Genomic DNA, 25,734 nt, shown 5'->3' on the forward strand with positions numbered 1-25,734 from the left:
TTCATATCTAAAATTAAAAATTAATTAACAAGTACTTTAAAATAATTTAAACAAATTAAATTCAAAATAAAAATAAACATCCAAACACAATTTAAAAAAAACACACACACGTACATCAAGAGAGCATAACAAAACCAAAGTCACAACACAATGCAAGTCTAAGATTTATGAAACTCTGTCTGAAGAAAAAATCATTCAAAAATTAGTTCAAAAAACACAAAATAAAAAATCTGGAAAATTAAGAAACATAACCGATTATCACTTCAATTTAAAATAGCACATAATCGATTATCCAAAGGTTTATGCCACATAATCGATTATGCTTGGAGTTCAAAAACCACCACAATCGATTATCTCACGAAAATTTTTACAAGTAATCGATTATGTCATGAACATAATTGATTATCAACTATTTTTTTCCACATAATCGATTATGTCATACGTTCATTTTCAGTGGTAATCGGTTAAGCATGAAACTAAATTCACACAAAGCTCACCTGAGGTCACAGACGAAGAACCAAGCGCACTCTCCTACCACTATGCACCACTATGCTTACTCACGACCCTCTCCAAGCTCTCTAGGTTTGTGCTTTGTGAAGAACTGAATTGTCTCTGCTTTGTAAGGTTGGGAACCAAATATATAGTGTTGCACCTCTTTATTATGCTCATTCACTCTTTCATCAACTTAGTTATGCATTCATTGAGCATTGAAGTTGGTCAAAGAGATTCCTGAACAATGGTCAGGAATCTCATGTGCTTGCTGAAAAGGTTCTTCACATAACCCCGTGCATGCATGTTTCACGTCCATATACGTCCAAAATTCTAGTGAGGACACAAATGACTTTGCACTCATCCTACCTGACATTTACTCCTTCACCCTCTCCTTTCCCTTCACTTCTGAAAGGTTTCTCATTTTGCCAAACTTTCCCCTCACCCTCTACCATCGGCGGATCCAAATGGGAGTGACACCCCACATCCTTATGCGGCTATAGTGTCACCCCAACCCTAACCCAAACACAGGTCCAATGATAAGAATTTTTTAAAGGAACAAAAATTATATAAACAAGAATGAAATGAAAAACAAAATTTGAGAACTAAGACTAAAATACTCAATTTTAGGGGCGGAACACGTGTTTATTATAGTTAGACTTCTTATATTTTCAATTGTAAATTTTTTTTTTCTAAAATTAAATTCTTATTGTTGGACCGACTTTCAATATAGTTTTTAATCAAAACAATCAAATATATTTACTTTTCAGGAAATAAAATATTATGTATATTTTTTTCTTTTAAATAGAAAATAATGTCGAGTTAATAATAACAGTTGGGTTTGGTAAGACCAGTGACATTTGATGAAGTTAATTTTAGGGATGGCAAAGCGGGCAGCTCGCCTCGCATTGGCCCATCCCGCGCTTAGTCCGCAAAAATGCAGGTCGGGTTGGCCTGTCCCGCAAAGTTAATGCGGGCTAGAATTCCTAACCCGCCCTGCATAAGAGTTGGCTTGTGGGTTTGCGAGCCAACCCGTGTTTTTTTTTTTAAATTAAATATTTTTTTTTACATTTTGTTCTTAAAAAATTGTCAAATTAAACCTATATATTTGTTACTATCAGACTTAAATTTTTTTTTCTTCCTTTTCCAGCATAGTCAAACATCAAAACATTAAACATTAAGATAAATATCAAATATCACTATTCTTCCACTTCCAAAACATTAAACATAAACATTAATTCAAAAACATTAAACATAAACATTATTGACATTCTTCCATTTCAATAACATTGGATGTCACCATAGAAGAACTTTCATCTATTTTTTCATAATTATAATCTTCCCCGTCATCTGCATACATTAAAACAATGACAATTAATTAATTATTTTTTCATAAAAATAATACAATAAAAATAAGATAATTTTTTTAGAAAAACCATGCTTCCAACTAGAAGTATAAATGATTGCTTTCACGTTTTCAGACAAAAGTCGATTCCTATACTTGTTAAGAATTTGAGAACCAATGCTAATGCGGGTTAGCGGGCCAGCCCGTCTCGCCCCGCTACTAGCCCGCGCGGGCCGCGGACTAATGCGGATTAGCGGGTTGAAAAAGTTAATCCGCCCCGCGTTTTTTACCAGCGGACCGCGTGCTTTGCCATCCCTAATTAATTTGATTGTTTAAAGACACTTGCTGGGACAAGTCACGTCCAACGATTAAATTACTGGAGCTAACTAATTTGATTTAATTTAAATATGATTATTTGCCATAAAATTTTAATAAAATATCTGTTAATATATCACTGCAAAATTATTAAACAATAATTAAATTTAAAAATAAAAAATAATTAATTATTATATTAATTAAATTATTATATATTATTTTAAAGACTACAAAATTATTAATATTTAAAATAGTTTTTATTATTAATAAAAAAAATTATAAAATAATTTTTAAATTGATATTTAAATTAGTTATCAAGATTTTAGCTACTAATATTTTATATTTTAAATTAACCTCTAAAAGGCTAATAGAGACTAATTTAAAATATAAGTAATCAGTAGATAAAATCTTAGTAGCTAATAATTAGATACCAATGTAGAAACTACTTTATTAATAGAAATTATTTTGCATACTAATAATTTTTTTAGTTTATAAGATGGTTTCTAATTTAGTTAATATAGTAACTCATTATTTTTTATATTTAAAAATAATTTTTATTTCATAATTTTATTGTAGTGTATATAACATATTAATAATAATATATATTTATGCACAAACTATTGTAAAGTAAATACAAAAATAATATATGTCAATATAAATTTACAAAATATGAATATATTAAGATGATATAAGGGATTGTTTGAAGGTTAAGTACTATACAAGTAAGGTAATGATAACAATAAAGATAATGAGAATATGTAATAAAATAATGATAATAATAAGAATGATGAAAAGATTAATAATAACAATAATAAAAACATCATAATTATTATGATAATGTTAATGATTAAAAAAACAAAAATTTTAATGACACTAATTATAATAATGATAGTGAATGATGATATAATTATAATTGTTTCAATTGAAATACATAATGCTAACAATATGATGGTAATAATAAGGTAATGTAGTTGTTGCCATGAAAATAACAATAATAATATAGACACTGAAAATAAAAATAATGATAGCAATAATAATTGTCATAATAGAATAATAATAATTATAATAGAAGTGGAGTAATGAAAGAATAAAAGAGATCATATTAGTTTATTAATTTTCATCCTGATTTGTCTTCAAGATAAGAAATATATTTGTATTGCCGAGATGAGATAGACTATAAGATAAAAAAAAAATACCTTAATTTATCACTATATCAAATAACTAATTAGATTTTATCTGAATGAAATTTGAAGGGTGTGTTTGCTTTTGTGCATGTAATATTTACAGATAAAGAAGTGAGAGAATATTTTTCATTTAGATTCAGGGTTGTGTGGAGAAGAGAATGAGAGGATATACCTGTAAATTGTAAATATTTTCTCCTTGCAAAATGAAGAGATGTACAGGAAAAATAAAGTTAGCATGTGTTATTTTCGAATTTATCCTCATTTATTTTATTCTACTGTTTGTAATATTTTTATTTTACATTACTATGAGATTTTTTAATATTAAAAAATAGTACTTTTTATTTATATAAGATGTTATTTATTTTCCAATTTTATAATATATGTTTAATACTTTAAAAAATACTTGATGTTTTGTTTTTATTTAATTTGTTGTTGTGTTTATATATTAATATTTTTTTTTATAATTATTATGTTTTTTACATTATATTTTTGTTGTTGTAGTATTTTTTATTTTTTATTACTATATGTTTTTTAATATTAAAAAATAATATTTTTATTTATTTATATAAGATTTGTTTTATTTTTCAATTTTATAGTACATTTTTAATATTTTAATAAATTACTTGAAGTTTTGTTTTATTTAATTTATTGAATACATTTTTTTTTCTAATTATAGTTTTTAAATCATACCTATTTACATTTAATACATATTTATTTTCTAATTATGAAAGTTTTTTTTTAAACAAAAATAACTTATTTCATTATTAATTTTTTTTAATAGGCAAGGGTAAATTTGTAAAATAACATTTTACACCTTGAAAAAAAAAATTCTCTCAAAGTCATCACATCACTCACAAATCCGATAAACTTTATTCACACATTCACTATAAGATACTTCAATCCTCAATCCAAACAACCTAACTTTCTTCACACATATTCACTTCCTTAAATCCTCACACATCCCCTCCTCAATCTAAACACATCCTAAAAAAAGTAAGCAAAACCACATCATATGCACATAAATTGGGCTAAATAAGTTTTTATCATTCAATTATTTAATGTTTTGATTTTTAGTCCCTTTTAACTTTTTGACAAGTTTTGATTCTTAATTAATTTTCATCATAATATTTTAGTTAAAATTTATTTTTAATCTGAAGTTTATGAATTACTTTTACTCTTTAATATTTTTTTACTTTTTATTTTTCAAATATATTAAGATTTTGTATTTAATCTTAATTTTTTTTACTTATATTTCATTTGATTTGTTTAAATAATTTATCAAATTGTTGTATATTTCTCTTTTTACTCTAATATTTTTACTTATATTTCATTTGATTTGTTTAAATAATTTATCAAATTTTTTTATATTTCTCTTTTTACTCTAATTTTTTCATCGCAACAACCATTGAAAGCGCATTGTATTCACATTTTTGTTTCATTAAAATATATAATTATATTATTTTTATTAGTAATTAATTAAAAATTAAAAATAATACAATTTTAATATATATCTCATTTTATAAAAAAATAGTAAAAATTTATGTAACTGTTATTTAAAAAATAATTTAATTATTTTTAAATGAAAATAAATTATTCAATTGCTTATTTTATTAAATAAATAAATAATTTTAAAAATAAAATTTATCTAAATAAAAATAATACAAAAATTATATCATTTTTATATAATAATATAGATAACAAATAATACATAATGTTTTTATAAAATTTCCAAACACTTCAAACATTTTAAGTGTAATATTTAAAGTGATAACGTGTGAAGCAAAAAGTTATTATGTATCAATGTCGTATGAAACAAAATACAAGGTGACATCTACGTCTATATGTCTGTTTTAACATTGTATTAAGTGATATTTTACATGGAGTCATGTAACACAATATTTTATAATTTTTACTTTTTTTAAAATTAATTCATACTAGGTTTTTAATCTTTAATAAAAATAATAATTTAACTATTTGTACAATATTAATATTTTTATTCATTTTTATCTCATCAATATTATTACATAATTAAATTCTCAAAATTCATATCATGTCATATTATTATATTAATAACAAAAAATATTAATGGTATGAATTTGTCAATAATACTGGGAACGTATATATAATATAAAATTGTGATTTAGCGATAGTAAATATATGTGTAATTTTTGCTCTTTTAAATATATAAACTTTTATTTATATTTTAAAGATGTCTATTAGCCCATTGGCTTAGAATAGTTTAAAAAAAATATAATGAAGAATTGTAATAATACTTTAAAGTTTTAATATATTTTATTTTATTTTTACGTATGATTTGTCGTGTAATGTATTAGTGTTACATCTATATGTGAAAATTTTATGATAGATAACCAAATCAAAATTATATTTAAATTATTTAATAATAAGTAAATTGTGCATTTTGTGAATATATGAGTCATGCAAATTTTCCTATACAAATATTAATATGACATTGATTATACTTTTAAATATATATTTAAAACTATTAATGATTTATTAAAAGAATAAACTTGAGTTGAGTTAATATTTAACGCATGAGTTAAATCGATTTGATGTGAGATTTGTCTTGACATGTATATTTATGAGTTTTATCTTAGATTGACGAAAATAATCACAATTCAACACTTGAAAATGGTGAATCGCCGAAACCTTACTCGAGTAACCGTGAGTAGCGATGATGAAGATGAAGCACCTCGTCCCCCACGCACGAGGAAAATACTAAGACTATTAGAGGAAGAGGAAGATGAAGATGACTATAACAATAATGAGAAAGAAGGAAAGCAACTAGAAACAAAAGAAGAGGTACCAGAATCGTCTCAACTCGTGGAGGATGCTACACCTATTTCGGAGGATGCTACACCTATAGGTGAGCCAATTAGGTTTTCAAGAAAAGGAAAATACAAGAGAAGTCACTATGAGTCTTTCATGTTCAATGGCATCCAATATACTCTGGTAAGCTTCTCTTTTCCTCATCAATTCATCATAAATTAGGGTTTTCAAAACCACAAATATTTCCCAATTCTTTCTGCTTTTGTTTTTAAAGGAGGATTCTGTTCTTTTCTTCCCCGATGGAGGTGTCAAAAAGCCATATGTTGCCATTATTAAGGTATACGCTTATTTATTTGTCAATTTCTATTGATTGTAATTTTAGATCTATAAAGTTAATCAATTTGATTTCTTCATGCCAACTAAACAATCATTGTTAGTATTATCATTCTCCTTGTCAATATTTGTATTGCATTGATGTTATGAAAACAAATATATTTATTTTCTTTATTTAAAGGGGCTATTTTTGTGTTGTTATGTTGTTAGGACATTACCCAAGGAAGTAATGGTCATGTGGTAGTGACAGGACAATGGTTTTATCGTCCTGAAGAAGCTGCGAAAAAAGGTGGTGGGAACTGGAAATTACATGATACAAGAGAGTTATTTTATAGCTTTCATCGTGATGAAGTTCCTGCTGAGGCTATAATGCACAAGTGTGTGGTGCATTTTTTTCCTATACACAAACAACTTCCGAAACGCAAGGATCACCCTGGGTTTATTGTACAAAAGGTGTATGACAATCTGGAAAAAAAACTGTGGAGGTTGGGTGATAAGGTGTTTGAGGATGATAAGCAACAAGAAATTGATGTGCTTATTCAAAAAACTCTACAACGTATTGGTGAACTACCACATATTGAGCTTGTGGAAATCGTTGATGATGTGCATGACCAAAGGAAAGGTAAAAAAAAGCTTGAGTAGGAACACTAATTCACTTCTTAATCAAACGCATAAGGTGAACTACATGACTATTTAAGCTCTCGACCACCTTTTTCCATCACCTTTGCACTTGTGCCTCCACCAACTCATAATTGTTAGTTTTTTTTTGTCTTTTTTATATAGTTCAACTATATTTTAACAAAATGTTTGTTCGGATATATCTGTATCTTGATTTCTTTAGATTTCTCTGATACTTATTTATTATGACATATATACATTATTCACCAACCTGTTTTTTTTTATATTTGCTTTTATTTTATAAATTAGTTTTTGTATGAAATTTGTGTGTTGATGCGTACCATTACAAAAAAAAAATAGTATTGAAATCAAAGATTTTTTAAGTTTTCAAACTCTTAAAAAGTTTTGTCAATCAAATAACATTATGTGTTATATGTGAAACAATGAGGGTAAATCGAGTTAGGTTTTTAAAATATTAATATAACTTATGAAAAAAAATGAAAATTGCTCATAACCAAGTGTTTTACGAACATTAGTATCAAAATCATGACTTTACATAAATAACATATTTTTTTTTATTTGATCAACCAATAGTTACTTGTTACAAAATAGTGTATAACATGTGATTTTAGGAAAAGAAAAAGACGTCTTATAAAAGTTATTTTTCAAAATGTTAAAAAAATCGTTTAATGAGTGATAATAAACCTTTAATTTATTTTCTTTTTATTCTTTTTCAATTTTTTTAATTAAAGTTTCGTACTCTCACTCATACTTTACTCTAGTAAACTATCTTTTGTGAAACAATTTTTTTTCTTGTAAAAGATTTGGAGTGACTTTTAGTAAAATAAAATATACTTTATTATTATTATTTTTATTTTCATATGAGATTATGTTCACATAAGACTCTGAAGAAGTTGTGAAAATTCTAAGGTATGTATTATTATGTTGAAAATTGTTTTGGTGAATGAACTTAACTTTATAGTTATAAAAGTGAAACATTATAAAATTCTACGTGTGATCCTCACAACCTCAACTCCTTTATTTTGATTCATTTTCTTACTTTAATTTAAACAATCTTATTAGGAATTACAATAAATAAGGTTTTATAGTATCTTATATTTATGTTTGAACAATCCTAATCTCAATCTTTTATCAATATCTCATCTTAATGTTTAATAGGATACTTATATGCTTTTTTACTTGTACAAGGTATTTTAAAAAAATAAAGGTTACCTTTTTTTTCAAAATATAAAATGAAAATTTCAAAAAATAACAAAGTAAAGTATATGTTACCGTGTAAACTTTTATTAGACGAAACATTTGTTAATTTTCTAATTTATATTTTGAATTAAAGTTTCATATTTATTGAGATAGAAGTTTAAAACTTATATACAGTTCTTATATTAATTATATGTGATTTGAAAAGTTACATAATTAATCATGTTTAAGAAATAATTAATTTCTTATCCTTAATGGATTAACGGTTTCTTTTTAAGTAGTGTAAATTTTTTTTTGAATATTTTAAAATGGGAAAATTTATTTTTTCTGAAAATCGAAGTGTCTTTATTGAATACTAAAATCACCAACCATGTTTACGATTTAAAAAGAATCGTATATGTGGTATACAATTTCAACTCATATAGGTTTTTTAATTTTATAATATATTAAATTTTAAAAAATATTTAAAACCTAGAATTCGTATATTTTATATACGATTTTTCAGTTTAAATCGTATATGAAATATACGTTTATAATTTTTAATATATGTTTTTTAATATTTAAAATTAAAAAATAATAAAAATAATAGGAAATTAGATAAGTTTAATTTATTATTTATAACTGTTTTTATATATAATTAAAGTAAATTAATTTTTATTAAAAAAATAACTGAATAAATTTTATATTTTTTTATTATATATAATTAAAGAATGATTGAATTTTAAAAAAATAAATTAATTATTATATAGATAAGTTTAATTTATTATTTATAACTGTTTTTATATATAATTAAAGTAAATTAATTTTTATTAAAAAAATAACTGAATAAATTTTTATATTTTTTTATTATATATAATTAAAGAATGATTGAATTTAAAAATAAATAAATTAATTATTATATAGAATTAAATACATTTTATTATTTTAAATTCTTAATAAAATTAATAATGTAATACTTTAATAATATAAATTAATTATTTTTAAAAAATTATTAAAGTGAATTTAATACATAATAAAAAATTAAGATGATAAAACTCTAAATTCATAAAAGTAAATCAGAAACTTTAACAGGAAAGCAGACCAATAATATTGATTTTGAACATCAAATTTTGAATATTTATTTTTTTAATTATATAATAAAATTATTTTCTACAAATTTATTAAGTTAAAAAGATATTTTTCTTTAATTATATATAAAAAAGTTTAAATAGTAAATTAACATATATTAAAATTATTATATATTAAAATTATAAATATATTTTATATACGATTTTAACTAGAAGTTGTATATGAAATATACAAATAGGTTTTGATTTTTTTTTTTGAATTTTATATATTATTATATATTATAAAATTAGAAAATATATCTGAAATATATGATTTCTAATTTACAATTTTATTTATCCATTTAAAAATAAAATTACCCATTTAAAGAAATTCAAAAAAAATATACTACTGTGATAAAAAAAAACCTGGATTAACAGGCGGATCATTTTGATAAAGTAAATATTATTTACAAATTTTATTGTTAAATCTATAGGAATATCAAATTTAGAGTGTTTTTTTTTATAAAACTCATAAGTTAGTTACTAATTTTTGGAGTGACTTATAAGAATATTTTAAGTGTTTATCTTGTAATCGATACACTATAGTTCTTAATTAGTTCATTTTTAAGCAACTCATACCAAATATTTTCAACTTTTGCTTCAGCTATTTTCTATCATCAACTCATTTTTGTTTACTTTTCTTGTTAATCATTAGTTCTTTCTAGAAGCAAGGTTGATAAAATTTTGTAAACTATTGTTGCCACTTAAATTATAACTTTACTGCAGTTTCTTATAACACACAATCAGGTTAAACACTCTGCATTGAAGAAGCTTTTAAGGTAGTTTCACAAAAAAAAAAGTTATTTAGAATTTTTAACTTATAAACTATAATCTACTTTAACTACACCTTTATGGTTTATTTGATTTTTATTAGTATTCTTTATACTAAGGTTATCAAATCCTAGGGTTAACTCGTAAACCCTTGCGAGTTTAAGGGTCAGCTGAGGGTTGACGAGTCAACTCGGGAGTAAACTCGTTTTTGAGTAAACTCGGAGTTGACTCGGTCAAACTCGGTCAAACTCGCGAGTTTAAGACCGAGTCATCGAGTTGCAAAAAAATGACCCAAAACAGTGTGTTCCATTGTGATTAGGGTTTCTTTCACGCTCATGGTGTCATCTTCCTCACTGCCGTCAAGCCTCCTCGTCGCAGCGCACCGTGCCGCCGTCGCAGTGCACTGCGCCGCTCGTTGCACCTCGCCACGCATCGTCGTCGCACCTCCTGCTGCTCTTCGCAACTCACTGCGCATGTGCTGTGGTAGATTTTTAGGGTTAGGACAGATTGTGGTTAGGGTTGTTTAAATTATGTTTGGGCTTTTTAAATTGGGTTGGGATTTTTCAAATTGGGTTTGTGCAGATTGGATTTTTTTAAAATTTTGGCTAATTGATTTATTTTTTTAGATTTTTGGTACATTGTAAGATGTTTGGAAATTCAGTATTTCCACTACCACCTAGAAGTTAGAATGCTGCAGGAAATATAATAGATATTGAATGGAAGCATGAAACTGATGCTTCATGAAATTGTATCATGAATTTTTTGTTTTTGTTAAATTTTTTGTGTGAAATAGACTCTTACGAGTCTACGAGTCGGGTTTACGAGTCGAGTTTACTGGACTCCCACGAGTCTAAGTAGACTCTCGAGTCTGATAACCTTGCTTTATACTACGGCATCATTAACATTTCCAAAGTCATAATATTACTACAACCATAAAGAAGAAGAAAAAAACGATTCAATATTTTATATTTATTAATAATTTTCATTTTAATGGAACAAATAAATAAAAAAGAAATGAAATAATGATCAATTTGATAAAGAGGAATAAAAAGTAAATTAGAGGGTGTGAGCACCGCCCCCAAACAATGACTTTAAATGTTTGATTACGAAAGGCAAGACAAACAATAATTTAACGTTGCAAATCCAAATTACAAAGACCCAATCTTCCGTAATAGTCGTTTCTTCATAATCCAGCGAACCTCTTTCTGCCTTACGCAAAAAAGATCGCGTCAGAACTCATAGATTCAAAATTCTATTGGTGAATTTGGAGAAGCTTCAATGTCACATTTGTGATAAGAATAATAGGTGATATGTGAAGAAGGATGTAGTTGGGGTGAAGATGAATAAGTTGTTTTGTTCCTCGTTCACAACTCCATCTAGATCACCCACGAGGCATTCGAAGATGGTCGTCCGCCAAATGCTATTGACAAATGTCACAGTCACAGATTGAGTCATCATAAAATTACGTAAAATGTTTTTATTTGTGTCTTTTTTTATCTATAGATATATCTTTATAACTCAATATAGCTCATTGACTAAGTTCGTTGAAATTTCTAGTGTGACTAGCATCGACTATTGTCAAATAAACAATTCAAAAAATCGAATAAAAGAAGATATTCAACTAAAGCAAATATAAATTATAGTTCTAGTATCGGTGAAGAAATTCTTGCTACCATTCATTCATATTTTTTTGCAAAGAAATAATAAGAAACCAAATGATAAGAAGGAATAACAATTATGATTTTTAAGAAAGATAAAGATATGGGAAAAAAAAACTAGTACAAATGCTCCACATTCAAAATTTAAGATTGGTAACTGTTTTTTACAAAATAATAAAATATTAGTTTTAAAAATATAAAAGAAAAACAGTTTCCAGTTAATTATAAGAACAATTAGTTATTTATTAAATGCTTAAAAAATAATGAAATGATTGAAATATCCAAGATAAAACAATAAAATAAATATGAATATAAGAGTAAAATTGATAAACACCAAAATAGCGGTTAAAGAGAAAAATCCTCTTTATATATAAAGAGTGGGTTATATATAACTAGCGGGAACACCTGTGTATCCGCATTTCTTATTTTTTCATTTATATATATATATTTATGTTTAATATTAAAATTTGAATAAATAATATTATTATTTGCACATTTATCTTAACAATATAAATTTATAGTATATTATAAATAAAAAATGACATTATCATTATCATGTAAAATTATTATACTTTGTGTGAATTAGCTTAACCAATGCGAATAATTGATCATCATTCTAAGTGTTTTATTCTTTACAAATTTTATTTCCTAAGAATGTCACACACATTAACCACTTTTGCAATTCAAAACCGTTCATCTTCTCCAGTATTTCCACTAATATTTTTCTTTCTCTCAAATTTGAAGAAACATTCTTCTTTCTATGCAACTGTTTGAAAAGTAACCACTTTTTCAATTCAAAACCGTCTCCAACCTCTATTTCAATTTAAAATTGTTCCTCCACATATATTACATATTTTAGAAAAAAATAAGAAATGACAACAATGTCCATAATATAATCAAATATTTATATAAGGATAAAATAGGGAAAAAGTTAAAAGCTGTTAAAGAGGAGAGTCCCCTTTATATATAGGTATATATATATATATATATTTAATTAAATATGTTTAAAATAATTAAATAATTCTATTTTTTTATCACAATAAATCAAATGTAATATTATTTTAATAATGTGATTCTTAATGAGTAAAGAAATTGAAGTTATTAATTTATAAAATAAACTAAACATCTCTATTGGAAAAAATAAAATAAAATGTATACATTAAAGAAATAGGAAAAGCAAAATAAGATAAATAAAAGAGATGAAATATGAAGAAAATTAGCAATACACATTTCAGAATCTAAAAATTAGAGTTTTTGAAGCATTGAGGAGACGGAATACATGGTGAAGTGGCTGTGTTGAAATGTGAAGAGGAACAGTAATACACTGTTTCAGAATCTCAAAATTAGAATTTTGAGGAGGCAGAAGGCATAGTGGCAGCCAAGGAAGACTGTGTGCACTTGCATTTAGATGTTGGAAGGGTCAACAATGAAGGCGTTTGCTCACGCTGAGCATCACAACTTGGAACTTCTCGATTTCTTCTTCTCTATCTCCTTCTTCCTCTTGTGCTTGAGAAATATGAAAGAAAACGCACCAAAATTGAATTTGTTGAAAGAATACCAAAATTGAATTTGCAAGCACCTGGGACTCTGTAGAAAGAATATCAAATAGCATCAAACAATAGTTTTTAAGATGTTTCTATATTCTTCCTCTCTCATAGTTTTCTTATATATAATTTTTTTTGCCTAAAAAAAAGTAACCGTGCATAAACCCACATTTCACCCCTCTCTCTCTCTCCACTCTTCTATAATAAAACGTATCAATCTCTCCACTCTCCCGCCCATGAGAACAAATAAAATAAAATTTTAAAATTAAAAAACGCTTATTTAATAAAGAAGAATATTAGTTTTAAAACAGAAAAGTAACCAATTTCTCCCCTCACTTGTCCATGAGAACAAATAAAATAAAATTTTAAAATTAAAAAACGCTTATTTAATAAAGAAGAATATTAGTTTAAAACAGAAAAGTAACCCCACTCTCCTGCGAGTTAAGTGAGAACAAAAATAAATTAACGTACCAATTTCTCCACTTTCTTGTCAGTTAAATAGTGAGAATAAATAAAATAAAATTAAAAATTTAAAAAACTGTTTTATTAACTTCTAAAATTATAAAATGTTCAAATAACCAAAATAAATTGATAAAACAAAATATTAAGTAAGGATAAAATAGGAAAACAATTTATAGCAGTTAAAGTGGAGAATCCAAAATGTCCAAATAACCAAAATAAATTGATAAAACAAAATATTAAGCAAGGATAAAGTAGGAAAACAATTTAGAGCAGTTAAAGTGGGGAATCCCCTTTATATATAGGTATAGATAACTAGCAGGGAACACAGGCACGTCAGTGCCTGTATTAAAATGAGAAGTTAAAGAGGATACAGTTAAAGAGTAGTGTGTATCCGCATTTTTTATTTCTCTTTCTTTAGTATTTTTTTATTCTTCAAAAACAATTTCTCTTAATAACATTAAAATGAGAAGTTGAAGAGTATACAATTAAAGAGTAGGTTAATAACATATGGTAAAGAGAATGAATAAATTTTCAAAATTCAAAATTCAAAATTACTATTTTAATTCAAAACCGTCTCTCAAGATAGAAAATAATTAAATAGAATTTGAGTTTCATATTTTTTTATAATTTTTAATATTTTATTAATTATGGGTAAAAATATATGTATTTGGTAATAGTTAAAATTTATTTAAAACTACAAACTCAATCGAAAAAATAATTAAATAGAATTTGAGTTTCATATTTTTTTAATAATTTTTAATATTTTATCAATTATAGGAATTAAACCAATATTTTTCATTAGGTCTATAAACAACCAATAATATATGACAATCATTACAATACATATGACACCATTAAACAATAAACCAAAAATTCATCCTCAATTGTTTGAAAAATATTATATACAAAAGAAGAAAATGCAATGAAATCTGCTTCTCTTTTCTTATAGATACTCGTTTAAATTGTTCCCATCTTTCGCACCCAAATCTAATGTTCCTTCATGTTAGAACCTTACGAATTTAAGAACACGATGACATACCTTCTCTACATAATGCTCTCTCTACATAATGCTTTATGGTGAGAGAAACTATTTTGAAGGTGGTCTCTAAAATCATAACTTTATGAAAAGTTAAGATGATTTAAAAAATCAAAACCTAAAAGAAGAAAATATAGAGGAAGAGCAAAGATAAAGAAATGGTGATGACAAAAAACTTAAAAATCAAATTGGAAGTAACTTTTCCGTAAAATATGAGGAAATGAGAATATAGTTTAGTTAATGCTCTGTATTTAAATCCATAAAATTGTTACCAAAAAGGGTCTTATGATGACTTTCATCATGTACCTCTGTCTCCTCTTGTTGAGTTCTTCTTATCCCTCTAGTCACATGTTTCAATCACAATTTTAGAAGACAAATTAGTGTTTTACAAATTGAAATGCATATAAAGAGAATTACCTATTGTTGTGATGAAGCGCGCAACTTTTGAGTCTTTTCGTTCCCTCTAGTCACAAACTTCAATTACAATTTCATGAAACAAATGTCAAATTAGGGTTTCAGAAAGATTAATCAAATAAATGAAAGTATGATTTTACATGAAAGTGAAAAGAAAAAAGAAAAGAAAGTGAGAAGTATGGTAAAAAAAAGAATGTGTTATGTGTAGTGGAGAGAGAAAGTGGGAAGTAGGATACGTGGGTTATGTGTAGTGAAAAATCATAAAATCTGTTTCTTAAATCAATTTTAAAATTCTACAATTTTAATAAAAAAAGAATATCAGTTTAAATCAGAAAAGTAACGTACCAAATTTTCACTCTCATGCTAAAGTGGTCAACAAAATATTACAAATATCTTTAATTTTTTATTTAATAGAGAAGAAGATCTTTAAATCAATTTTAAAATTCTACAATTTTAATAAAAAAAAGAATATCAGTTTAATACAGAAAAGTAACTAATCAATCCCTCCACTCTCTCCACTCTCCAGTTAAATAATAACAAATAAAATAAATTTTAAAATTATTTTATTAATTTTTGAAATTATAAAATGTTCAAATAACCAAAATAAATTAATACAATAAATTATTAAGTAAAGATAAAATGAAAAAAAAATTAAGAGCAGTTAAGAGGAGAATAAGAAATGACACAATGACCATAATACAATAATAAAATTAAATATTAATATAAAGATAAAATAGGGAAAAAAAATAAGAGCAGTTAAGAGGGAAATCCTTTTATATATAGATATAGATAAATATAGATTTTAATATACTTTCTTATTATTTTGACATATAATTACCTAATTCAACTATATATAAATAAACAATTATTATATTATTTTTAATATTTGTTCAGTTTTTTAAAATTTTCATCTAGTTCAAATTAAGAAAGATTTGACATTACAAATTGAAGAAGTAATGTTTCATTACACAATACTATGTGAAAATAACACGCGATAAAAATTGTGAAAAAAATAATATAATAATAGTTTAAATTAATAAATAAAAATAATTTAAATTTATGAAAACATATAAAATTAAATTTGATTAATATTAACTAGATAAACTCAATTAGATAGTTTAAATAAGTAAACACATATAACTTTTGAAAAATAAATAAAAGCATTAAAAAAACTAATAAAATAATTATTTTAAAAAGACAACACTATAATTATACAATAATATGACTTAGTCTGATTTTATATTAAAATTGGATTTAACTTATCTAAATAATCGATTATTGACCTATTAATCATTAACACATAGATTAAATAAAGCTATTCAAAATCTTAGAAAAAATAAAGAAATATTTACTTGTGTTTGAAATTGATTGAGAAAGATACAAACTTTAAGGATTATTACAAAGCTTGTCATTCTTAACTCTGACTAGGTTGGATTATTAAAATACTGATGAACCTCAAATCCAACTTGGTTGGATTATTAAAAAAATTCATCAGTCTCGACCCTTACTCAGTTGAATTATTAAAACGTCGATCAACCTCAACCCCAACTCGATTGAATTGTCAAAATGTTGACTAGTCTTGACTCCAACTTGACTAAATTATTAAAAAGTTGACTATGATCAACCTTGAACCCAACTTGATTGAATTATTAAAATGTTGATCAACATTGACCCCAACTTGACTGGGTTATTAAAGGTTAACTATGACCAATATCGACTACGATTCAGGCGGACATAAGTTCGTTTTCTTAAAATCTAAGGCAAATGTCAACTTTATTTCTAAAGTAATTTGAATAAGATTAATTTATGTCATATTGAAAATGGACAATCTAATATTTCAAGTACAATCATATAACGATTATACACAACTTACATCATAGTTTATTTATGGATTTGTTGTCGATTAAATCACTTCGCCTACCAAACTTGAGAGTCGTGTACCGTTAGTTAGTTAATCCAATATCTTATTAAGATAAATATAACTTATTTAAAGAATCAATTACAAGGTGTATTAATCATTAACATATAAATTAAATAAAATTATAATAAATATCTACTCTTAATACCAAAAATCATTTTAAAGAAAATACAAACTTTAAAGACTAAATAGTACTCTTTAACATTAAAAAAAATGTCTCATTCCAACATAATTTGAGTTGATTTAAACTTTCAATCATAACATTTGATTTAAAAAAAATATAAATTTCATTTCCATAATAAAATTTATACAATTGTATTATCGACTCAATTATTCTTATAAAAAACTCTTAATCTCAATTTTAATACAACAATTAATTATATTTTAAATATAATCCATTATGCAGTAGTATTATTAAAATATATATTGAATAGATATTTAATGGTAGTTATATTAGTTAATATTTCATCAATTATATCGTAAATATTTTATTAGTATTATTTATAATAATACTAGTTAATAAATAATATAAAATATAATTACTAATAATACAAAAGTTATTTTCTTCTGTTATTTTTATTCTCTTTAGCTTAATTTAAATATATATTTAATTCTTTTCCATTTCCTCACGTTACATCTAATAATAGCAAAGCTCCCAGAGAATTTGGTGTAGAAGAGGATAAAAGAGCTAAGAAAAAAAAAGAGACAAGAGTATAGAAGTATAACTAAGTCTAATAATAATGAAAATGTGTAGAAATTAAAATTTGAGAAATAATAAAAAAAAGGTGTGGGTTTGGTGGGAGGAGTAAGAGGGTTTGTGCATGCAATGGACTCACCTAAAGCAGTACATTGATTTTTGGTAGGCGAGTTTTGAATTGGCATTGAAGAGGTGAACCGGTGATCGTAACTCACAATTGGAAGATGGTGAATCGTCCTCGCCTGACTCGGGTGGCGACCAGCGATGACGAAGACGAAGCGCTGCGCCCACAACGCACGCGGAAGAGGATGAGGCTTCTGGAGGAAGACAACGATGACGACAATGAAGAAGAAGGAAAAGAAGAGGTACCGGAACCGCCTCAACCTGCGGAGGACGCTAAGCCTATTGGCGACGCTGTTAGGGTTTCGGGCAAAGGAAGAGGCAGGAAAAGGCACTATGACTCCTTCGAGTTCGATGGCATCCAATATACTCTCGTAAGCTTCTTTTTCTCATCAATTCTTCAATTGTAGGGATTTTATGACCACTGTGTAGTTCTAATTTTGGTGTTTTTGGTTTGTGCAGGAGGATCCTGTTCTTCTCGTACCCGAGGAGAAAGGCCAAAAGCCATATGTAGCAATTATTAAGGTACTGTTATCTATTTCCCTTGTCAATTGATATTGGTTGTGATGTTAAATCAAATTGGTAGTCAATTGAATGTTTCATGCCTGATAAATAATTGTTACTCCCCTTTATGAATACTTGTTTGTGTTGAATTGGTGTTGTGGAGGGTTTTCTGCAACTTTTATCTTCTTTCAAGGGACTCGAATTTTAGACGTTTTACTGCTGTCAGGACATTACACAGTCTATCAATGGCAACGTGAAAGTAACTGGACAATGGTTTTATCGCCCAGAAGAAGCTGAGAAAAAAGGAGGTGGAAACTGGCAATCGTGTGATACGAGGGAGCTGTTTTATAGTTTTCATCGTGATGATGTTCCAGCGGAGGCTGTAATGCATAAGTGTGTGGTGCATTTTGTTCCTAGACACAAACAGCTTCCAAAACGTAAGGATCACCCTGGGTTTATTGTACAGAAGGTGTATGACACTGTGGAAAGAAAACTCTGGAGGCTGAGTGATAAGGACTATGAGGATATTAAGCAGCAAGAAATTGATGTTCTTGTTCAAAAGACTCTGGAACGTATTGGTGAACTTCTTGACATTGAGCCTAAGGAAGCCCCTGATGATGACGAGGACCAGATGAAACATAGAAGAAGCTTAAGCTTAAGGAGAAAGAGTGTTTCACCTCCCAATGTTTCAAAGGAAGAGGAGGAAACACTCAGGAGCGAACAACATCCAAAGTCAGAAACACCAGTGACTTATGTAACTAATGCCTCAGAGTATTATGGCATATTGGTAAAATTCAACGCGCTAACTGGAGATAGCCATCGTGACAAATGGTTGGAGAGGTTGCTTCAACGCATTCAGTACATGTGTGATTCTAATGATAGCAAAGAAAGGGACAAAGGATTGGGAAATGTCAATTCTGATGAAATCAACGGTGGAAGCAAGCATATAAGTTCAGAATCAGTAAATGACTGTCAAGATAAGGTTCAGAAGGTGTGATTAATCTCTATTTTGTTCTCTAAATTTATCATTTCCTTATCGGATGATATGAATTCGGTTTCTTTCCCTCATCCCCCACCCCAAATTTTTCTTTACAGAGTTCCAAGTCTTTTATCTGGCCAGATGCTGCTGTATCAGCCATAGTTTCTCTCGAAAAAGCTTCACACGAGGCTCTCTCATCAGATTCTACGAAGTACAACCAAAAGTTGCGGCAATTGGTTTTTAATCTCCAGGTCAGAAGATGACTTTTGCATATACAAGTTATATTCTTGAAAAAAAAAACTAAATATTTCTGCTAAATTCTAAGGTGGAACTTTTAAAATTGTTGATCGATGTTCTGTCATCTTTTAAAAGTAGTGTCTAAAGGTTACAAATGTGAACCATTTATTATCTTTCTATTTAACAAATAATAAGTTGGAAGGTTAGATGATAATGCTATTGCATACTAAGTAATTTATATATGTATGAAACACACTATCTATATCCATGTGTTGTTATCTCTTCTGACGATGGAAAAGAAAGGGAAAAGCTAGTTAGAACGTCTTTATCACAAGTTCTTACAGCAATTTTTAAATCTAAGAACCCGTATTTGCTCAGTCCTTCTGTTGGAGAAGAGTGAGTCGGTTTCCATACTGGAGAATCAGTTCTTATAGAAGAACCCATAAGAACTGTTTTTAAAATAAAAAATAATTTTAGATCCCAGATATAGTTGAGAAAGGAGGGAAAATAACAAGCACTGATACCACCACATCCATGATGACACCTATGGTTGCTGTTGAGTCAGCGTCTACAGTCAAGGTCTAACATCCTCCATCCAATCAACCATCTTTCTTGTGTCTTATGTTCAGACCCATCCATGGAGAAAGGGGAGAGAGGAGAATTTAGATCAGCTGGTTGAGATGACCAAGGAGGCGAAAGAGCGTGTGTGATAAGGTGACGACAAAAGGGTGGGAGGGTAGGGAGGAGAAAGGAGGAAGTGAAGGGAGTATTGCATCATTTGATAGTTAAAAACAAGGAAAAGAAAAAAGATAAACATAAGAACCCAAACATAAGGGTAATTTCTTAACTCTAAGTTGTCAATAGAGGGCCCAAAACAATGCAGAGAACCCAAAATGGGTTTCAGCATTAAGGATAACCTTAGCTGTAACAAAAATTAGATGTTCTTACTTGTATCTTGACCATCATCATAACCTGTGATTTTGAGATTTTTCGCTTGAGAAATCCGTTTGAATATCTATTCTTTGAACTTAAAGCCTAACTCAATCCCCCTAGATTAGCTCGTATAGTGAGGATATTCCAAGCTTTAGAAGAACTAGTTAGGCTCTATCTATATATAGTTGAATGCACGATCTCAACCTCGTAAGAGTTAATGGCTTGTTGGTTGCACAGGATGATGTTTCACTCAACTTTTTTGGTTAGCTTCTTCACATGTAGTATTTTTCTAGACAGCGACAACAAATTCTGATAAATTCTACAAAGGCAGTCTAGTGGTAATCACAAGGACTACCCCCCCACTCATGCCGAAAGCTATGGGCTACGAGCATGGCAATGTAGGTGGTTTAACAATGAATTTAGGATATAATTTGATACTATTTCAAATTTTGGGTCCAGATGTTACTCAACTTTGCTAAATTGAGTTATATGGTAAGGATCACCAAAACCCTATAAGCACTACTTAGGTCTTATTTCCAATCAATATTGAATTTTCACCCCCTACAAGTGGATGCCCAGATGGCTGTATTTTGCAAAGCCTTGCTTAATCTTCTGGATAAATCCTGTAATCATAGGTAGACATTTTTGAGACATTTACAACCAACTCTGATAGGCTACAATTAAGGTGAGCTAGAGGTGATTGCATCTGTAATGACTTTCCAACACCCTAGTACTCACTCACTAGTTATGGGATTGGAGCATGACAATGATCTTAAGCTCTAATGCTGTCTTAGCATTTAAGTTTAAGATCTATTTTAATCCCAGAAATTGGTTTGTATGTTGATGATTGGCCTTGTTGTATGATGGTATACCATATTGTCTTAAGCCCCTAAGAGTTGATGCCTTGTTAGCCTGGCTGAACACCATGATGCTTGACCCAGTCTTTTTGGTCAGTCCTTTGTATGTAGTCTTTTTTAGGCATTGACAATCTCCTCTGAGGGGCTGCATAAGGTTGGCCAGGGATGACCACAACTAAAGCGACTTTTCACTATTCGTGTATATGTTTCTTTCCTGCAAAAATAATAATTTGATTCTATTGTAAATTTTTTTTTACAGAAAAATGCAGTGTTAGCATGCCGTCTGTTAAGCGGAGAATTGGAACCTTCAAAACTATTAAATATGACACCCAATGAATTAAAGGTATGATATATGTCCACATCTTTTACAAAAATATCAATTGGACTATTGAGTTATTTGTTTATGATGAAATGATGAGCTTGTTTCCTAGATTTCCTACCACTGTTTTTTTTTATCTCAGCCATGAAGCATCTTTCTTTTTCTCCATTAGTGAAATACATTAGGCTCAATTAGGAATTTAAGTGATTTGAGTTATTTGTGAACTACCTGAGTTCGACCTGTTAAATGCTCAATCTGAGTTCATTTTTTAGATTATTAAACCTGTCAAGCTTGATGTTAGGCTCAATTATTCTAAACTTTAACTCGAAAATAGTTCCTGAATAACCTGTTTATACCTTAGAAAATTAGAAAAATGAAGATTACATAGATTCTATTGTATAATACCACTAGACTAGCATGTACTTCTATTTTATAGATTACTATCCAGTTTTTAAAAATAGCTATTAAATAATATACATATAAAAATTAAAAATATTTTTAAGGAAAACTTCCACAAAAGCAAAAATAATCAAGTTATAGATGCGCTAGATAAGTCATGTTGAAGCTGTATTTTTCTTTTCCTGAATATGTCAAGGTCATGTTTTTAGTTAGGTTTGTTTGAGCAAATGGATTAAGCCTGAACAACTATTTTTCTTTTCACAAGTCTCGACCTTCTAAAGTAGTCTCTTGCATATTATGCCTATTTGCCGTATATATTTATCTTAAAAGAACATAGTTTTGGCTTGGTTCATTTTTATACAAGAAGCTAGAACATTTACTTGGCCAACGATTCTTTTCAGAATAAAATGAGTTGAGTTACAAACATTTGGATTTAATAAGATCATTTGTAAGTAGTCCTTTTTGAGACATTGGCAACCAATTCTAGTAGGTTGACATTAACAACAAATCTAGGACAACTTCTAATATTATCTTAGAATTTGGGATTAGGACCTAACTCAAGTACACAAATAACCCCTTTGTAGGTGGTATTTTTTGAGAAATTGACAATCTATTTTGATAGACTGAGTTAAGGTGGTCAAGAATTGATTGCAATTAAGGTGACTTTCGAAGATGCATTATAATCCATTGTAGGTACATCTTGAGACTACTCAAATAGTCCTTATTTTAGTGCTTGCTTTGTTTGGAATTTCTCTGTAGGAATCAAGCCTTACTAAGGCAAAGACAAAGCAGTGGTAAATATATATTACATTTTTTGAAATTTTACTTCTGAAATTGACTGATGTTATTCAATTCAAGGGCGCTTTGAAATAACTTTTTATGTTTAAAAAAGCTATTTGCGCTGTCTTCTATGAAAAAACTAAAAATACATGAACACATCAATAACAACTATGAATTGAAGGTATGGTAACCTTTGTCATCAATTTTTGAAATTTGCCTTTGAAAAAAATTGAGCTGCTCGTTGATGCATAACTTCTTATGGCATATGCTAAACGTATGAACTTCAGGAGGGTTTGGTTGCTGACAAAAGAACCGAGAAGCCTCACGAAACCCAACATTTGCAAGTAAAATTTCCATCTACAGTTTTCTTGTCATTAACTATTTAGTGTGAAGATATATGTTAACAGCTTTACTCCCTCTTAAACAGATGACAGATGGCCGCTGCTCAAAATGCATGGAATTTAAGGTGGGTTTGAGAGAGATTATCCATGCTGGAAATAATGAACGATATCAGGTTTGCATCTTTTTAACTTGAGCTCCTATTTCCAAAACTATGTCGTGCACTTTTATGGCCTGGTTTGATTGCTTGTTGCTTTGCCTTTACAGTTGGAATGCGTTTCCTGCGGTCATTCCTGGTATGCCTCACGAGATGAGGTGTCTATGCCTATCATAGATTCATCTGATTCAAAAAGAAACATAGGCACAGCGCCGTAGTAGTCTGTTGCATAATTTAAAGATGTTCAGATGAAGCTGGTGAGGCCCTGTGATTTCAAAGTCAGCCAATGACATCTCTTACAAAACAAGTTAATCGTATATCTCCAGATATTATTTTGCAAGTCAGTCCAGGAAAGATGACCGTAAACATGTATCAATCTTGTACAGTGTTCAGTCACATCATAGCAAAACATTGTTCATAAATAGATTTAGTTCTCCTCATATTTGATTTTCGCATTACATGCAAAAAGCGGTTGTTTTGGGTAATACTTCACATTAACTGACTGATGTTACCTTCTACATAGTAAGGGAATGTTTGTCATAACAGTGAATTTCTTAATTTGACTTTGATTATATATAGGTGCTAACTTTTTAAAGTCATTAATGGTCAAAGTAAAAGTAACATGCTTGGATTTGTGTTTAGCATCTTCCTTATCACTGGATTAAATAAGAGCAAAAGATGTTACCTATGATTGTGACGTGAGGATCACTTATAGGGCACTAGTTACCGTTAGCCCTTTGCTGATACTTTTATTTTGAGCCAAATAAAGGATTGTTGGTGGCATTCTGTTTCTGATGGATTTCTTTTAATTTAATCCGCTAATTTGTGTATGAAAACCTCATCTTTTGGACAGGATGTCAGTTACCAGTCGTGACAAATTTGGGATGCACTAATATTTTGTTCTTTCGTTTCTATTTTCGCCCTGCAAGATAACAATTCTTGATGTTACAGCTACACTGACCTTTATTAATTACCACCCCAACTAAAGAAGAATAAGTTACTCCGCTGATGGCAATCACATTTACTAAATCGTTATGAACCCAAAAAATAATTTTGGCAACATGTGATCCAAATAACTCAGCGTGAATTCAATGTTTTTGCCCAAATAGTTCATTGGAAGAAAGTTCAAGTTATTTACCTGTGAACAAACGGTGACATGACATTAAAATAGGAGGGAACATGATGGCCCCCATTAGTGCGACGGTGACAACTCACCGTGACAATATTCAATTTTTCATCAACCAAATGCAAAAGTTGGACTAAGAGAACCAATTTAATGCTTGAGATGGTCTGCATAATTTGGAGCACAAGTGGAACAAGTAAAGTCAAGGGACTATAAAACCGAGGGTGACCAAGTGTCATTCTCTCTGGATGCACTGTAATGGATCTTAAATTACTCATTAACATGTTCAACGTCATTTTCTGAAATTCATTATTAGTAATATTGTTCTTTCAGAAAATAAACTTATCCACAAGTCCTTTCCTATTTTATAATTATTTATTTGATTAACCATCCAATTCCCTCATTCAGCCTAACCTCCGACAACCACTGTAGCTCATTCTGTTATTGTTTCAGACTTTTCCTTTTTGCTTTTGTTCTTCTCATCTTCAATTCTGTCCACATTTTATCTCTGATAATACCACTAATTCATATATAGTAGTAAAAAAGGTGGGAACTTTGTTGGTTTCGACTACACCCATTTAATTCTGTACTTTGATAGGAATAAGATCGCAAGACTAAACTATATTAATCTTTTTTAGACTTGATGTTTAATAGAGTAAAACTTTTATTTATTTCATCAAGTTTCATGTGTTAACTCCTTTGTAAACCAATTCAATCCTAACCAATTATATATGATACTACTGATGTTTATCAGTTATTACATAATTTACCAAAAATATGGATTAGTAGCATCTTGTAGATTTATGGTCAAAACAATGTGTAGGATCCTAACATTAACATTTGAGTTTTGAATTCTATGATAAATGATTTTATATTTTTCTTACAATAATTTTGTATCAATTTTTAAAAAGTTTAAATATTGTTTTTGTGTTTTAACCTTTAACACGTTAATATTCTATTTCTTATTTAATGCTAAGAATATTTATTATCTTAGCATGCAGAGAGATGAATTATTGATTTCATGGAAGAGTTTCACCCTTTATGGGGTTATTTGTCTTTTCACATGGCTGCACGCACGCTCTATAGCGGCTC

General features: G+C 28.2%; 2 protein-coding genes across 2 annotated transcripts; both read left to right on the forward strand.

Annotated features, from left to right (window-relative positions):
* The first annotated feature begins 5,982 nt into the window (after positions 1–5,982).
* LOC137809361 (ASI1-immunoprecipitated protein 3) lies at positions 5,983–7,152 on the forward strand. Its single transcript, XM_068610484.2, has 3 exons — positions 5,983–6,303; positions 6,395–6,457; positions 6,664–7,152. Exons 1-3 carry the CDS (start codon positions 5,983–5,985, stop codon positions 7,093–7,095), a joined length of 816 nt encoding a protein of 271 aa, XP_068466585.2. The 3' UTR covers positions 7,096–7,152.
* Positions 7,153–17,867: 10,715 nt separating this feature from the next.
* Positions 17,868–24,118, forward strand: LOC137811424 (ASI1-immunoprecipitated protein 3). Its single transcript, XM_068613170.2, has 8 exons — positions 17,868–18,389; positions 18,478–18,540; positions 18,746–19,510; positions 19,615–19,749; positions 21,785–21,868; positions 23,311–23,367; positions 23,451–23,537; positions 23,630–24,118. The coding sequence occupies exons 1-8, from the start codon at positions 18,120–18,122 to the stop codon at positions 23,735–23,737; spliced, it is 1,569 nt and encodes a 522-aa protein (XP_068469271.2). The 5' UTR covers positions 17,868–18,119; the 3' UTR covers positions 23,738–24,118.
* Positions 24,119–25,734: the final 1,616 nt, after the last annotated feature.

Source organism: Phaseolus vulgaris, chromosome 2, assembly GCF_051622355.1.
Source record: "Phaseolus vulgaris cultivar YP4 chromosome 2, ASM5162235v1, whole genome shotgun sequence".
Classification (NCBI taxonomy): domain Eukaryota; kingdom Viridiplantae; phylum Streptophyta; class Magnoliopsida; order Fabales; family Fabaceae; genus Phaseolus; species Phaseolus vulgaris.

Excerpts from the sequence above, each read along its gene's own strand:
- LOC137809361 (XM_068610484.2), top strand. The coding sequence starts at position 5,983 with ATGGTGAATCGCCGAAACCTTACTCGAGTAACCGTGAGTAGCGATGAT. Across the intron at positions 6,304-6,394 it reads ATGGCATCCAATATACTCTG|GAGGATTCTGTTCTTTTCTT; the intron begins GTAAGCTTCTCT and ends TTGTTTTTAAAG. Across the intron at positions 6,458-6,663 it reads CATATGTTGCCATTATTAAG|GACATTACCCAAGGAAGTAA; the intron begins GTATACGCTTAT and ends TTATGTTGTTAG.
- LOC137811424 (XM_068613170.2), top strand. The coding sequence starts at position 18,120 with ATGGTGAATCGTCCTCGCCTGACTCGGGTGGCGACCAGCGATGACGAA. Across the intron at positions 18,390-18,477 it reads ATGGCATCCAATATACTCTC|GAGGATCCTGTTCTTCTCGT; the intron begins GTAAGCTTCTTT and ends TGGTTTGTGCAG. Across the intron at positions 19,750-21,784 it reads AATTGGTTTTTAATCTCCAG|AAAAATGCAGTGTTAGCATG; the intron begins GTCAGAAGATGA and ends TTTTTTTTACAG.